The following is a 15,645-nucleotide window of genomic DNA, read 5'->3' on the forward strand; positions in this document are numbered from 1 at the left end:
TGGGACTCATAAACGGAAGTGCCTGCATGCACTTCCAGAGTGAGTCACGACTTCGTCATCTACATAGCCTGTGGCATGTATTCTGAGGCTGGTCTAGTAGACAGACCTAGCTCATCTGGTGATTCTTTTCTTTGCAATCGATGTAAGGAGCAGCGTACCGATCTCAAATTACAACTTGGTATGTTACGAGAAGAATTTGAGTGACTGAAGAAAAGAGTGCATACCCTAGAAACAAATGTATCTGGGAGCTTGTTAGAGACTCAAGTATCTCCTGACCTGCCAAGTGATGCACCCCCTCGATTCGGGAAACAGAAAAGAATAGTCAAGTGCAGACTGCACTGGTCGAAGGTGATTTGGTTTTACTAGGAGACTATTGTCAGGGAAATGAGAAATATTTTTTGTGATAAAGATAGGTAGTCCAGAACCATAGTGTGTTCGCCAGGAACAACAACTATGGTTCATGTTGGGACTAACGATATTAAATGTAGATGACATAACCACCTGTTAGATAAGCATTAGCATTAGTAGAGGCATATGATGCAAGAAAGCAAGCTTATGCAGCATCACAAAAAAATAAAAAATAAAAAAACCACTCCCATTTCACCCCTCCGTTCATTCGAAATACCTGTCCATCTGAGCCTTAAATTTATTTAGGCTATCAACTTCCACAACATGGGATGGAAGTCTGTTCCACCAACCAACCACCCGCTGGCTAAAGGCAAATTTCCACACATTTAACCTACATCTGTCTTTCCTCAATTTGAATTTATGCCCTCTCAGGTGATTATTCTGAGCAAGAGAAGAATCCCATCAGTATTGAGCATGCTCAAACCATTCAAGGCTTTATACACCTCTATCAGATCACCTCGCCGGTGCCTAGTTTCCAGACACTGTAATTTGCAAAACTTAAGCCTTTCTTCATAAGAGCAACCCTTTGTTTTATTCACTAATTTTGTTGCCCTTCTCTGTACTCGTTCCAGCAGCTCTACATCCTTCTTGAAATGAGGCCTCCACACCTGTATACAGTACTCAAGGTGTGGCCTGACCATTGCCTTATACAAGGGAATAATCACCTCCTTATCTCTGCTAGAAAAATTCCAGTATATCATTGACAAGACACCATGAGCTACTCTTGCAGCCCGTCTGCACTGCTCAGAAAACTTCATATCCGCATGCACAATTAACCCCCAGGTCCTTTTCATTCTCTATCTGGTGCCTCCGTAGCCAGGTGGGCAGGAGCAGCAGTGCGTAGCACACGCTTCTTGATCTAGACCGGGGTTTGAGCCCGTGACCACCAAATACGGAGAATACCGAAGGGTCAGAGAATGACCACCACATATCCATGGAGCAATATGGCCTTAGTTGCTAATGCAAGAAAGCAAGCTTATATACATCATCAACAGCCATTTTCAATCCACTGCAAGATGAAGGCCTCTCCAGAAACTTTCCAGTTCCTTCTGTTTTGAGCACTGGCCATCCATTTACTACCCACAAACTCATGAATTTCATCTGTCCATCTCCGTTGTTGTCTTCCAGGTTTTCTTCTAGCTCCTCTTGGATACCATTCTGTTATTTTCTTAGTCCATCTGTCATCATGTCTTCGAGCTATGTGTCCTGCCCAAGACCATTTTAGTTCTTTAGTTTTGATAAGAATGTCCTTTACTTGAGTTTGCTGCCTAATCCATGTGTTTCTCTTCTTATCTAACAGTCTGATTCCCAATATAATTCATTCCATTCCTCGTTGTGTAGTTCTCAGCTTCTCTTCCATTCTTTTTGTGAGTGCCCAAGTTTCACTTCCATAAGTCATGGTGGGGAGTATACATTGGTTCATTATTTTACGTTTCAAACAAACTGGGATATTGCTCTTCAGTATGTGACTATATTTCCTGAATGCTATCAATCCAAAATTTATTCTTCTCTTGACTTCCAGCCATTTATCATTATTACAGCTAATAACTTGTCCTAGATAAGTATATGACTCCACCTTTTCAATTACTGATCCTTCAGTCATTATTTCTCTTTCTGTGGCATACTTGTTTATCATTACTTTTGTTTTAGCCATATTCATCTTTAGTCCAAAATCCTTACTAACTGTGCATAACTGATTAAGATTTTCCTCTAGTTCTTTGGGATCATGGCTTATGACCACAATGTCATCTGCAAATCGTAAATGGTTTAGGTACTCTCCGTTCACATTGCTCCTTTCTGCGACCAGTATAATCTTCTGAAAGTTTCCTCAAGGGCAGCAGTAAACAGCTTCGGAGATATTGTGTCTCCTTGTCAAACTCCTTTCTCGATTTTAAATTTCCTACTGTCTTTGTCTAGTCTAATAAAGGAGGTAGCACTCTCATATATTTTCTTCAAAATCATAATATATGGAGTATCTATGCCTTGTCTTTCCAGTGCCCGAAACATTGCCTTATGCTGTATGGAGTCAAATGCCTTTTCATAATCCACAAATGCCAGGCATAATGGTGTTTTATATTCATTTGCTTTCTCCATTAGCTGTGATATTACGTGAAGGTGATCCATAGTTGAGAATCCTGTCCTAAAGCCAGCTTGCTCTTTTGGCTGATTCTCAACAAGTATTCTTTCTAATCTGTTAGTAATGACCCTCGTGAGCAACTTGTAGATGTGGGATAACAAGCTAATTGGTCTATAATTTCCAATTTATGATTTATCTCCTTCCTTATGCAGCAAAACTATGATTGCATTATTCCACTCCTTAGGCATCACACCTTTTCTAATGCACTTTGTGAAGAGCCTTGCCAGTTTTTGTGTTATGTCTCTTCCTCCCAATTTTAACAATTCTACAGTAACTTCATCTTCCCCCAGGGATTTCTGATTCTTCATTTTCTTCAATGCATGTTCTACCTCATCAGGAAGAATATCAGGTATGTCGTATGTGTTGCTACTTTGCAATCCATCTTCCCCACTGCTGGCATCATTCCCTCGCTCCTTGTATAATTCTCTATAGTAGTCTTCTGCTATTTGAATTATGCCTTCTCTGCTGTTTATAAGTACACCATCGCATACAGCATTATATATAGCTTATATACAGCATCAACCAAAAAAAAAAAAAAAAAAAAATCCAATTTCACCTATTCATTCGCTCAAAATGTTTGTCCAGTTCATCACTGAATTTATTTAAGCTATCAACTTTCACGACAACAGATGGAAGTTTGTTCCAGCAATCAACCAGATGATGGCTAAAGGCAAATTTCTACACATCTATTCTACAACTGTCTTTCCTCAATTTGAATTTATGCCCCCCCCAAGTGCATAATCTGATTGAGATGAAGAATTCATCTCAATTCATATTCATCCTCCTTTGAAGGCACATATTCATCCTCCTTTGAAGATGGCATTAATGAAAAGCCCCTATCAGGCTTCAGGACATCATCTCCCTTTATGCCTACAATTACTCCCCATGCAAGGATTTAGGACAAAAGCTGGCTTTTTCCTTTGTCCTCCTTCCATATAATTACAATTACAACTTCTGAATTACACCTCTCCCAGATGCAGCCATCCCTGAAGAATATTCAGGTAAGAATATTCTTCTGCCTTAAAATAAAATATATAATATTCCTAAAGTTTAATATTCCTATAAAATTTCCAAAAATAGCCTATACTACCCTTTTAAATCAACAAAGTTTATTTTAAATCCATAATGAGATCGCAGATCCTCTACAAGGAAAAATTACAATAAATTATTAGCATTTGTCCGATTTTACAAAAATTAGCGGGTCTCGACTACTCAATTTGTCTGTCCAACTGTCTAATAAAGTTTCGAGACTTTAGGACCTCCACATATTTTTTTACTCTAGGTCATATATCCAAATTTAGCTATTTGATGTTTCATAACCGCTAAAATGTGTCGGACAAATGCTTCAGTGAATAATCCTATTTCAAAGGCTTATATCATTTATTATTTATATTTTGTAAAGCAGTTATTAATCAGTCCAAACTAGATTTTGAACAGACTAGCAGAAGAAAACTTGCTTCTTGTCCAATAGTAGCCAACCATTTTTGCCCATCTCTGTTCCCACTTCTGTCAAAACCAGATGGTTCTGTTGCCACATCAGCCAAAGATAAAGCTGTCATGCTGGAATCCTATTTTTTTTTCTTCCAACTCATATATTGATGATCTTGGTAAATCACCTCAAACACTCCATTCAATGCATCTTGTGGTCTTCCATCAGAAGGATTTTGATGAATCTGATGCTAAGAAAGCTCCAAGTCCTGATGGTATTTCTCCACTTGTTCTCAAAACCTGAGCTCCTGAACATAATTATGTTCTTTGCCGCTTTTTTCACTTCCTTATTCCAAAGGTGTTTTGCCTTCTGCTTGGAAATTTGCCCATTTCCAGCCAGTTCCTAAAAAGGGTGACAAATCCCTCCCATCTAATTATCGTCCCATTGCAATTACTTCTATTTTTTCTAAAGTAATGGAGAAATCAATTAACCGCCAACTCTTTAAACTATCTAGAAACATTCTGTCTGATCAACGATCGACAGTATGAATAAGTCAGTGTAGATACACACTGGTGATATTCTGGCTTGTATTACCTATTTATGGACAAATTCAGTGGAAAAGTTGGGTGAAACACAAGCAGTTGCTCATGACATCTCCAAGGCTTTTGTTCGTGTTTGGCATAAAGGTCTTTTAAGAAGCTTCCATCGTATGGCTTGCCAGCTGTTTTTTGTAATTAAGTATCCAGTTTTATCTCTGACTGCTCACTAGTTAATGGTAGGCGGCTCTCTTATCTTCTAACTTCTCCACTAATGCTGGTGTTCCACAAGATTCAGTTCTTTCTCCCACTCTTTTCCTCTTGTATATTAATGACCTTCTTCCATTGACCGGAAATCCTATTCATAGTTTTGCTGATGATAGCGCATTGCATTCTACTTTCCAGTTTGAGAAACCTTGCTGTACTCAAACAGCCCCAACTTCTCAAATATCCACTACCATTTCCTTAAATGCTGATCTCCAGGTAATTCTCCAATGGGGCAAAGACAACTTAATTTCAATCCTTCTAAAACTCCTGTCCAGTCCTGTCTTATATCTCGCAAAAAGGATTCTTCTGCTCCTATGTTTATCTTTGATGACACTCCAATTTCTAGGCAAGATCTTGGGAATTACCCTGACTTCTAATCTCTCCATTTATTTATTAATACTATTGAGTTTGTTTGTTTGTTTGTTTATTTATTAATATTAATAAAAATATTGCTTCCTCTGCATCTAAAAAAATTTGGTTTTCTCTTTTTCTCTTGGCGTTACTTTTCTTCCAAACTGTTGTTGACTCTGCAGAAATCGCAAATCTGGCCTACCACATAATATTGTTCCCACATCTGGGGCGGTGCCCCCAAAACCTCTCTCAGGCTTCTAGATTCCATTCAAAACAGGGCAGTTAGGTTAATTAATGTCTCATCTCTAACAAAAAAAAAAAAAAAAAAAAACTCAAATTATAATATTAGGGTCACCCGTAAATTATTACATCTACCCACATACTTATTGTGTCGGAAACCGAATAACTCAGCCATGGAGTGAAAAAAGCCCATTAAAGTTCCTTGCGTCACCGACTGGATTCAAACTCTGGCCTTTTCCGCCCGGTATGGGGAGGACGGTGACCATACCACTGTGCTACCGCGCAACAGTCTCATCTCAGAGTCTCTCCGCTCTCTGTCTCATAGACCTTTCTATAGATACTTCCACAGGCACTGTTCTTCTGAATTGGCTTCTATAATTCCTGCTCTCTCTCTCTCTCTCTCTCTCTCTCTCTCAAAGCAATCCAAACACGTGCCGCAACCAGTCAACATCCTTTTACTGTCCAAGTTCAAACTCAAAACCAACTTTTCTTCTTCCTCATTTATTCATTCAATTTCGGTTTTCTGGAACAACCTTCCTTCTTATGTATTTCCTGAAAATTACAATCAACAGAAGTTCAAGTCTAATGTCAACAAGTATCTTCTTTCAACTTTTCAACCTTCAACCCATGCACAGTACTAAGTACTATAGGTTATTAAAAAAAAGTACCTGTACATAACAATCGTCCTTGAGAATCAAAAAAAATTTAGTATGGAAAACATATTTATTTAACATGATATACTATAAGATAGTAAACTAATTATAAGGAATTGAGGGAGATGTGGTTTCTTTCTTTGGCAATTCTTTACTTTTAATTTGATTTTATTTTATTGTTTATTATTAGTTATATTTTGTTTGTTTGTTTATTTGGTTTTTAGTAGCATTAGCAACTAAGGCCATATTGCTCCGGGATATGTGGTGGTCATTCCCTGACCTTTCCGCATCCTCTGTATTTGATGGTCACGGGCTCGAACCCCGGTCTAATCAAGAAGCATGTGCTAGTTATATTTTGTAGTTTACAGCAATATACTTATGTAAATCTAAGCAGATGCCATTATAGAATTTTTAGTGTGAACCCACTGGAACACTTTCGCAAACCCCTGGGGATTCGTGAACCACCGGTTGGGAACCGCTGGATTACGCGAACAGTGAATTCTTAACCAACCTATCCAACTGTAACTTAACAAAAGACGAACGCAATCTTCTCTACAAAGACCTCAATTACAGAGTGACCCCAAAAAAGACACCATACAACGAATATGTAAAAAAAGTCCAAACAGGGTTAGACAGCCACAGCAATAGAAAAAAACTAATCAAACAAATAAATAATGAAATAAACAAAAAAACCAAATCTTACTTTTAACCTTTCAAAAGAGGAATTTCAATGCATCAAAAAATTAGCCACAAATAAAAACTTCATCATTCAAAAGGCTGATAAACGTGACTCAATAGTATTAATAAACAAATCCAATTATGACAACAAATTGACAAACCTCCTACAAGGTACAAACACATACTAGAAACTAGGCAAAAATCCTATCCCCACCATCAGATCAAAAATCGAAAAAGAACTAAAAAGATTACACTCCAAAGAAAATATTACCAGCAATTTTCACACAGACCTGTTAGCCCATACTAGACGTTCCTCCTACATATTCGGTGTCACCAAGTTGCATAAACCAGACAAACCATTGAGGCCCATAGTAAGTTTCAAAAATACATCAACAAACTTAGCAAAATTCGTGGTTGGCATACTAAAACTCCTAACGAATTATTCCAAATATTGCATGAAAAATACAGAACACTATTTTTGTCAATCAAAAATATAAAATTAGAACCTGATGACAAATTATATTCCTTCGATATAAAATCACTATACACAAATGTACACCTTCAAAAAGCTGTGAAGGCCACTCAAGACATGTTATGTAACGATCCCATACTTAAAAACAGAACAAAATTAGATATTTTGGATATAACAATCTTACTAAATATACTGTTATCAGCAAATTATTTTTACCAACAAGTATATGGGATACCAATGGGCAGTTCCATAAGTGGACATCTCTCCGAATTTTACCTCCTGGAAATAGAAAACCACATCATTTCCAAGTACTCTTCCCCACCCTTTAAATTTTATGGAAGGCACGTAGATGATTGTCTGCTTATAGGCAAACCACACACTATAAATACCATCTTCCATGAGTTGAATAATGTAGATGATCGGTTACAATTCACAACTGAAAATGAAGAAAACAACAGGATCAACTGCCTAAATTTAACATTAACAAGAAATGCCACCACAATCAACACAAAAATATACCACAAACCTATCAATAAGGGGAATTATTTACATTTTGACAGCTACAGCCGCCTCTCTCACAAAAAATCAATCCTCATAGCCCAGTTCAACAATGATTTCAGGTAATGATTTCAGGATGAACGCAAACAGGAGATCGAAACACTTAAGAATAGATATTCCAAACTTAGGCAGGCAAAGGCAGATTATCAGAAATCATTGGCAAAGGATGCAAAGAAAAACAGAAAAGAGTTCTTTACCTATGTAAACTCTAGAAGGAAAGGGATGAATCATATTGGTCCACTGGATATTGATGGTTCAACAGTTGAGGATACTGCTCAAGTGGCTAACAAACTAAACGAGTATTTTGCATCTACATTCACACATGAGGAGTTATTCAGGAAGAGGAATGCCAGAGGTGAAGTAAACTCTGGCAGTGAGCTAGATGATTTTGTAATAACTGAGAGGAAAGTGGAGGAGAAATTGTTGAGGATAAACATAAAAAAAAGGCACCCGGGGTGGATTGGATCTATCCAGTTATGTTAAAGGAGGCAGCAAAGGAAGTAAACAAACCCTTAGCCATAATTATAAGAGCTTCTTTGGACTCAGGGGAGGTACCCATAGACTGGAGATGTGCAAATGTGACCCCAATTCACAAAGGAGGATCAAAGGCTGACACAAGTAATTATAGACCTGTGAGTTTAACTTCTGTTCCAGGAAAATTAATGGAGGCACTGGTTAAAGAAGCACTGCAGGATCATCTAGACAAGACTTCATTCAGTTACAGCTCGGACACAGCATGGTTTTGTTAAGGGAAAGTCTTGCCTGACCAATTTGATTGGATACTATGATGCAGTCACAAAAGAAGTGAATGCAATGAATAACTTTGATATTATATATTTGGATCTTAGAAAGGCTTTTGATACTGTTGCACATGGAAGACTGCTGCACAAATTGGAGCAGTGTGGCATTGGAGGCAAATTGCTGCTATGGATAAAGGGGGAGAAGACAGAGAGTGGTAATCAATGGACACTGCTCATTGTGGACTAATATTATTAGTGGAGTCCCTCGGGGTTCAGTGTTGAGTCTATTATTGTTTTCTGTATTTATAAATGATATTGATGATGGTATATCAAGCTTAATGTCCAAGTTTGCAGATGATACAAAGGTTGGCAGGGTTGTTAAGGACACTACTGACACTATGTTGCTGCTGCAACAGGATCTGGAAAGGTTGAGCAGATGGGCTGAGAGGTGGCAAATGAAGTTTAACATTGACAAATGAAAAGTACTACGTATGGGAAACAGTAACCCCCGAGCAACGTATCAACTCTGTGGTACTACACTGACAGTGGTAGAGAATGAAAAGGACCTGGGGGTAATTGTGCAGGCAGATATGAAGTTCTCTGAACGGTGTAGATGGGCTGCAAGAGTAGCTCATGGTGTCTTGTCAATGATATATAGGAATTTTTCTAGCAGGGATAAGGAGGTGATTATTCCCTTATATAAGGCAATGGTCAGGCCACACCTTCAGTACTGTATACAGGTCTGGAGGCCTCATTTCAAGAAGGATGTAGAGCTGCTGGAATGAGTACAGAGAAGAGCAACAAGATTAGTGAATGGAACAAAGGGTTGCTCTTACGAAGAAAGGCTTAAGTTTTGCAAATTACAGTGTCTGGAGACTAGGCACCAGCGAGGTGATCTGATACTCATCGGTGAGGTGTATAAAGCCTTGAATGGTCTGAGCATGCCAAACCTGGTGGGATTCTTCCTCTTGCTCAGAATAATCGCCTGATAGGGCATAAATTCAAATTGAGGAAAGACAGATGTTGGATAGATGTGCAGAAATTTGCCTTTAGCCAGCGGGTAGTTGGTTGGTGGAAATGGCTTCCATCCTTTGTTGTGGAAGTTGATAGCCTAAATAAATTTAAGGCCCAGCTGGACAGGTATTTTGAACGAATGGAGGGGTGAAATGGGAGTGGGGTTTTTTTTTTTTTTTTTTTTGGCTGATGCTGCATAAGCTTACTTTCTTGCATCATATGCCACTACTACTAATGCTAATCATATATTCCCTCCTATCATGTCTGATCAGAATTGCAGGCACTCTCATATTTAACTCTAACTTGTGACTTTTTACAACATTGACTTGTACTTGTTAAGTAAGTCCGCAGATCAAATATACATAACAGATATATTTTGAGACTGTTTCTACTTAATACTTGCATCATATTGCTATACCAGAACTAAAACTACATCAGGATACCTACTCTTTGTGAAAAGAGATTTTTATTTATTTATTTTTTTATATTAGCTGTCTCTAGCTGTAAACAGGGACAACTAATACAGTCTCCAGGTATTCCTATTATGATACTTTTAAAAAGATGTAAGAACATAATTCTTTAAAAATAAGACTTGGAAAAAAAAAAAAAAAAAAGTTCTGTGCTTTAAAGAAGCAAAACATAAGACTGTTTAGAGATATGTGAATTTTTTTTTCCATTTAAAGCAGGGAAAAATAAATTTATATATCAAAATTATTCTTTAAATACAGCAAAATAATTTAAGTGACAAAAGTAAAGTGCATTTCACTTTTATATTCGCCAAAATAAAAAACCTTTAATTATGACTAAAAATTAAATGATGTCTTTCAAAATTCATGAAACTCTAAATCAGTATATCATTTCTGTAAATGGTATACTGATTTATTAGAGTCCTACATTAAAGAGAGATTTCTAATATTAAATTTTCTTTATTTGGTGTTTGCTTTAGCAACTATATAGATTCACATTTCCAATTTGCCATACATTTAACAATTCAATGTGGCCTACCTGTTTCATATGGCCTTTTCATTGGCCATATGAAAAATCATATGGCCAATTCTAGTATAGGTAAATAAGCCATTGTGAGATCTTTCTGTGTTTTTTTTAATTCTTTCTTTCTTTCTGAAAAACTTTACTATCACTACAAAAAATGTTTGAGAGGTAATGCATATGGGGAGGAGAAACAAAAAGCTAACTATTCATAATAACCGTGACGAAATTTCTACCTTTTGCTACATTAAAAAGATATTGTAAGCAATCACCGAATACAAAATGCACCCTCAGCCTAATAAATACTGTAAAACTCTTAGTATTTCTTTTTTTTTCTACAATTTAATATTTACAAGTTCTACAATCTTTCAATAAGATCCAGTTAATCACAATACAAGTACTTAGTATTTTATAAAAATCAAAAGATATTTACCAATGCATCGATCACTGGAATTGTGATACTTGAAACCTGGAGGGCACTGGGAAGAAACAATAGCAGTACATGCAAAAGATCCAATAGTGTTAGAACATACTTGAGTTTGACGATCACAGGTATCTGTTTTCTGGAAACATTCGTCAACATCTGTAATACAAATTTTTTTAATTTTGTGGTAAACTGACTTTGCTCCACAAATATTAAACTAGAATGTGTTAATATATATTTAATACTGCAATTTAAGATAAAATGACCAGAAATAAAATGACAAAATGCATATATCATTTATTAGAGAGGAATGACTCTGAGAGAATATATTCTTCATGACCAGAGAGCCACAATATACCCATGTGATCTCTGGTCAATTTTCCTGTTTTGCTGGACAAAAAACCTCAGTTTCTGAGGGGGAAAAAACCCCCCTTGATATCTACACCTGAGACCAACTAACTCAGCCATGGAGTAAAAAAAACCCATAAAAGTTCCTTGCATCATTGACGGGATTCGAATCTGGACCTTTTCCACCCAGTGTGGGGAGGACGGTGACAATACCACTGCTACCACGCAGACTAAACTTGATATAATAAAGAAAATAGAACAGGGCGGAAGCAGGCATAAATGACAGAATATAACATTGGATCATCAACATGTTTACGTTTCTTATGTGCAGTTAATAAAATTGTATTTGTTATTTAGCCTCATTATTTCTGCATTAAGTATATTAAAAAATAAAACTTTTGAGATAACTGAAAAAGTTAAAATAACGGCACCTTGAATCCCTGAATGTGCCATTATTCTGGAAGTCTACTGTATTATGGTAAAATTAAACAATATTTAGTTCAATTCTTATGAAAATCCATAAATGCTCCTAAAAAACAAATAACAAACAAACAATAAACCTGATAGCTTTGTATCTATGCATTTATTTTTGGCAACAAGCACTTTCAACTGCCATAACTAAACATGCTATACACTTACTTGTAGCAGAAAGTCTGCTGGCCACCAAATAAGGAACACAATTTAATAAAGTTACTTATTTTGTTTATTATCTTTCTATACATTAAAAAAGTTTTGCTCCTGGTAATATTTATTTGAGCCAATAGGAGAAGAGGGTGAGGCAATTACGTCACTACAAATGCAATTAATTATTTACAACTGCCTCCATAACGTTCACCAGCCTCGTGCACATGCTTCATTGTCTAACATTTGATTTCCATTGTAACATTTTTTTGTATATTAATGAATATTGTATATTTATAAATATTTTAGTATTTCATAAATATTTTAAATATTTTTATAGTTTGTAAATATTCCAGTTAAATATTTTAGTCCTGCTCTTTCAGATACAACAATATTCCTTGTGCATTAATGAACCCGAAGCAAAAGGACTTTGGCTAAAATCTATTATTTGGGTACCACTTGTCTCTGTGCAGAGGGCGTGGTCGTGGAACGGGGTGATTGTATGGTCAAGTCCTGTGATTGGGTGGTTATTGTGAATGCATTTTGTTTCTGACTGTTTTATGTAGAAGAGGAGTGCTTAGCTTAGGTAGGGTGCTTATCCCCCACAAGTTCCCAGTTTTAAAACAGTGGCAAGTGGGGATAAACACCCTAGGCATGTCAACATAAGAAGAAAGGGGGGTAGGGCTAAACAGTGAGTGGCAACTGCCAATTGCTGCCTTCTTCCTAACTTTTAGTTCAACTATGGGGTGATACCCAAGATCTGAATTTTTACCAGGCCTTTTTCTAAGTGACCTATATAAACGCAGGTAAATAATTACATAGTGATATTTATTCAACTTTGAGAATTGTGTGCACTACAAATGCACAGGTAAATAATTACATAGGTCATTTCCTGATTAGATATCGATCATTGTGGCATAGTGTTTGGGTTGGAAGTGCCTCTGGTGGTTTCCCACAGCAGCGCCATATACTCTGTGCAGTAAGACAGTACTCTGTGAAAGCCAGACGTGTTAGCACTGTGTTGTTTTATGAAGTGTAGTGTTGAGTTGTGTTGTCATCTGGCTTTTCGCTGTGGGGCCCCTGACGAGACTACAAGTTGCCTACCACTAACCTCTGGGAGGTAGCCAGGCAGTCACAAAATCGCTGGCTGGTCTCTGCCAGGATCACCTGAGCTTTTTGACAGAGACCACAAAAAAAAAAAAAAAAAAAAAAGAAGAGAGAGAGCGTGCGGGAAAATGAGGATATAATTTAGGGGGAGAAAAGAGGGAGATAAGATGAGCCTTGATAACAACAGCAACGATATCCTCAGCTGAGATGGAGATGCCTCCAACAGGCGAAATTGGAACAAAAGTGAGTGTAAGGGAGCACTGTGTAGGTCACCATATGAAAGGTAGAAGGTAAAAGGTCAAGTCTAAATGATGTTTACATTTTTATATCCAGTGACTATCCGATTGTTAAAAGTTTATGGCCTGGACAGGGTTTTCCATTTCTAGAATATGTCCTGAGTGAAGGCAATATAGTCTTCTTTGTTTTCCATTACTTGGTGCTCAAGACTTTCGCATTAGTAGAGACATATGATGCAAGAAAGCAAGCTTACATAGCAACATCCAAAATAAAAAAAAAAACAAAAAAAACACTTCCGATTTCACCCATCCATTCACTCCAAATGTTTGTCTAATTCTGCCTTGAACTTATTTAAGTTGCTGACCTCCACTACAACAGATGGAAGTTTGTTCAAACTATCAACCATCCACTAGCTAAAGACGAATTTCTGCACATCAATTCTACAACTGTCTTTCCTCAATTTGAATTCATGTCCCCTCAGGTGAGTAATCTGAGCAAGAGGAAGAATCCCATTAGCATTGAGCTTGCTCAATCCATTCAAGGTCTTATACACCTCAATTAGTTCACTTCGCAGGTGAAAGAAGTCTTCAGTCTCCAGAAGCTGCAATTTGCAGAACTTAAGCCTTTCTTGGTAACACCAACCCTTTGTTCTACTCACCAATCTTGTTGCCCTTACTGTACTCATTCCAGCAAGTCTATATCTTTCCTAAATTGAGGCCTCCAGACCTGTATATAGTACTCAGGGTGTGGCCTGACCATTGCCTTATACAAGGAGACAATCACTCCCTTATCCCTGCTAGCAAAATTCCTGTATATCATTGAAAAGGCACCATGAGCTGCTCTTACAGCCTTTTTGCACTGCTCACAAAACTTCATATCTGACTGCACAATTACCCCCCAGGTCCTTTTCATGCTCCACTACACTGAGTGTAGTACCACCGAGTTGATACATTAATCTGGGGTTACTGCTACCCATATGCAGTACTTTACATTTTTCAATGTTAAACTTCAGTTGCCACCTCTCAGCAACTTTTTCAGTTCGTGTTGCTGTAGCGTACTATCATTACTGTCATTAACAACCGTGCCAACCTTCATATTGTCTCCAAACTTAGACATTAACCCTGATATACCTTCATCAATATCATTGAAAAATACCAAAAACAACAATGAGCCTAACACTGAACCCTAGGGGACTCCACTAATAACATTAGTCCATGAAAAGCAGCGTCCATTGATAATCACTCTCTGTCTTCTCCCACTCAACCATCCTTTTATTCATTGTAGCAACTTGCTTAATGCCATACTGCTCCAATTTGTACAGTATTCTTCCATGTTCCACAGTATCAAAAGCTTTCCTAAAATCCAAGTATATGAGATCAAAATTATTCTTTGCAACCAGTTCCTTTGTGACCACATCATAGTATCCAATTAAATTTGTCAGACAAGCATTCCCCTTAACAAACTCATGCTGTGCTTGAACTATAACTGCAGTCTTGTCCAGATGATCCTGCATTGCTTCCTTATCCAGTGACTCCATTATTTTCCCTGGAACAGAAGTTAGACTAACAGGTCTGTAATTATTCATGTCACCCTTTGATCACCTTTTGTGAATTGGGGACACATTTGCACATCTCCAGTCCATGGGGTCCTCCTCTGAATCCAAGGAAACTTTCATAATTATGACTAAGGGTTTGCTTACTTCCTTTGCTGCCTCCTTTAATATAACTGGATAGATCCCATCCACCCCAAGTGCCTTTCTTATGTTTAACTTCAACAATTTCTTCTCCACTTTGCTCTCAGTTATTACAAAATCACTTATCTCCTTGTTAGAGTTTGATAAATTTCTGGCATTCTCCTCCTTGAATAACTCCTCATGCGTGAATGTAGATGCAAAATTCTCATTCAGTTTATCAGCTACCTGAGCATGATCATCAATAGTCAAACCATCAATGTTAAGTGGACCAATCTGATTCATCCCTTTCCTTCTAGAGTTTACATAAGTAAAGAACTCTTTGCTGTTTTTCTTTGCATCCTTGCCAAAGGTTTCTCGTAATCTGCCATCGCCTGCCGAAAAATTTCACGAACACAGAAGCCTATGGTAGATATAAGCTATTCTGTAATAAAATCACAAAGAAGGTTACTTCTTTGTGATTTTATTACAGAATAGCTTATATCTACCATAGGCTTCTGTGTTCGTGAAATTTTATATGCATCTCATGCATTTTTCTTCTCTACCACGAGCCTCATTAATTCATCTGACATTCATTTAGGCCTGAACCTTGAACGGTATTTCTTAAAAAAAGCTTAGTACCCTCCAAGATTAAGTCCCTGAAGGCCTCCCATTTAGAATTCACTGTTCTTAACATCATTCATTGATCCCACTGTATAGAATCTAAAAACTCTGAGACTACTGCGGCCACCTTTAGGAAAGCAAAAAC

At 37.3% G+C, this 15,645-nt stretch overlaps 1 protein-coding gene across 1 annotated transcript in view; it reads right to left on the reverse strand.

The window, feature by feature from the left end:
* Nucleotides 1-15,645, reverse strand: part of LOC150086829 (uncharacterized) — a 641,413-nt gene that overhangs the window by 540,850 nt on the left and 84,918 nt on the right. The window contains exon 7 of the mRNA XM_090372286.1: nt 10,904-10,939. Coding sequence (XP_090228412.1) covers nt 10,904-10,939 — 36 coding nt within the window. The remainder of the gene's footprint in view (nt 1-10,903; nt 10,940-15,645) is intronic.

This window comes from Mastigoproctus giganteus, chromosome 4, assembly GCF_048544385.1.
Source record: "Mastigoproctus giganteus isolate SK-2022 chromosome 4, ASM4854438v1, whole genome shotgun sequence".
Lineage (NCBI taxonomy): Eukaryota > Metazoa > Arthropoda > Arachnida > Uropygi > Thelyphonidae > Mastigoproctus > Mastigoproctus giganteus.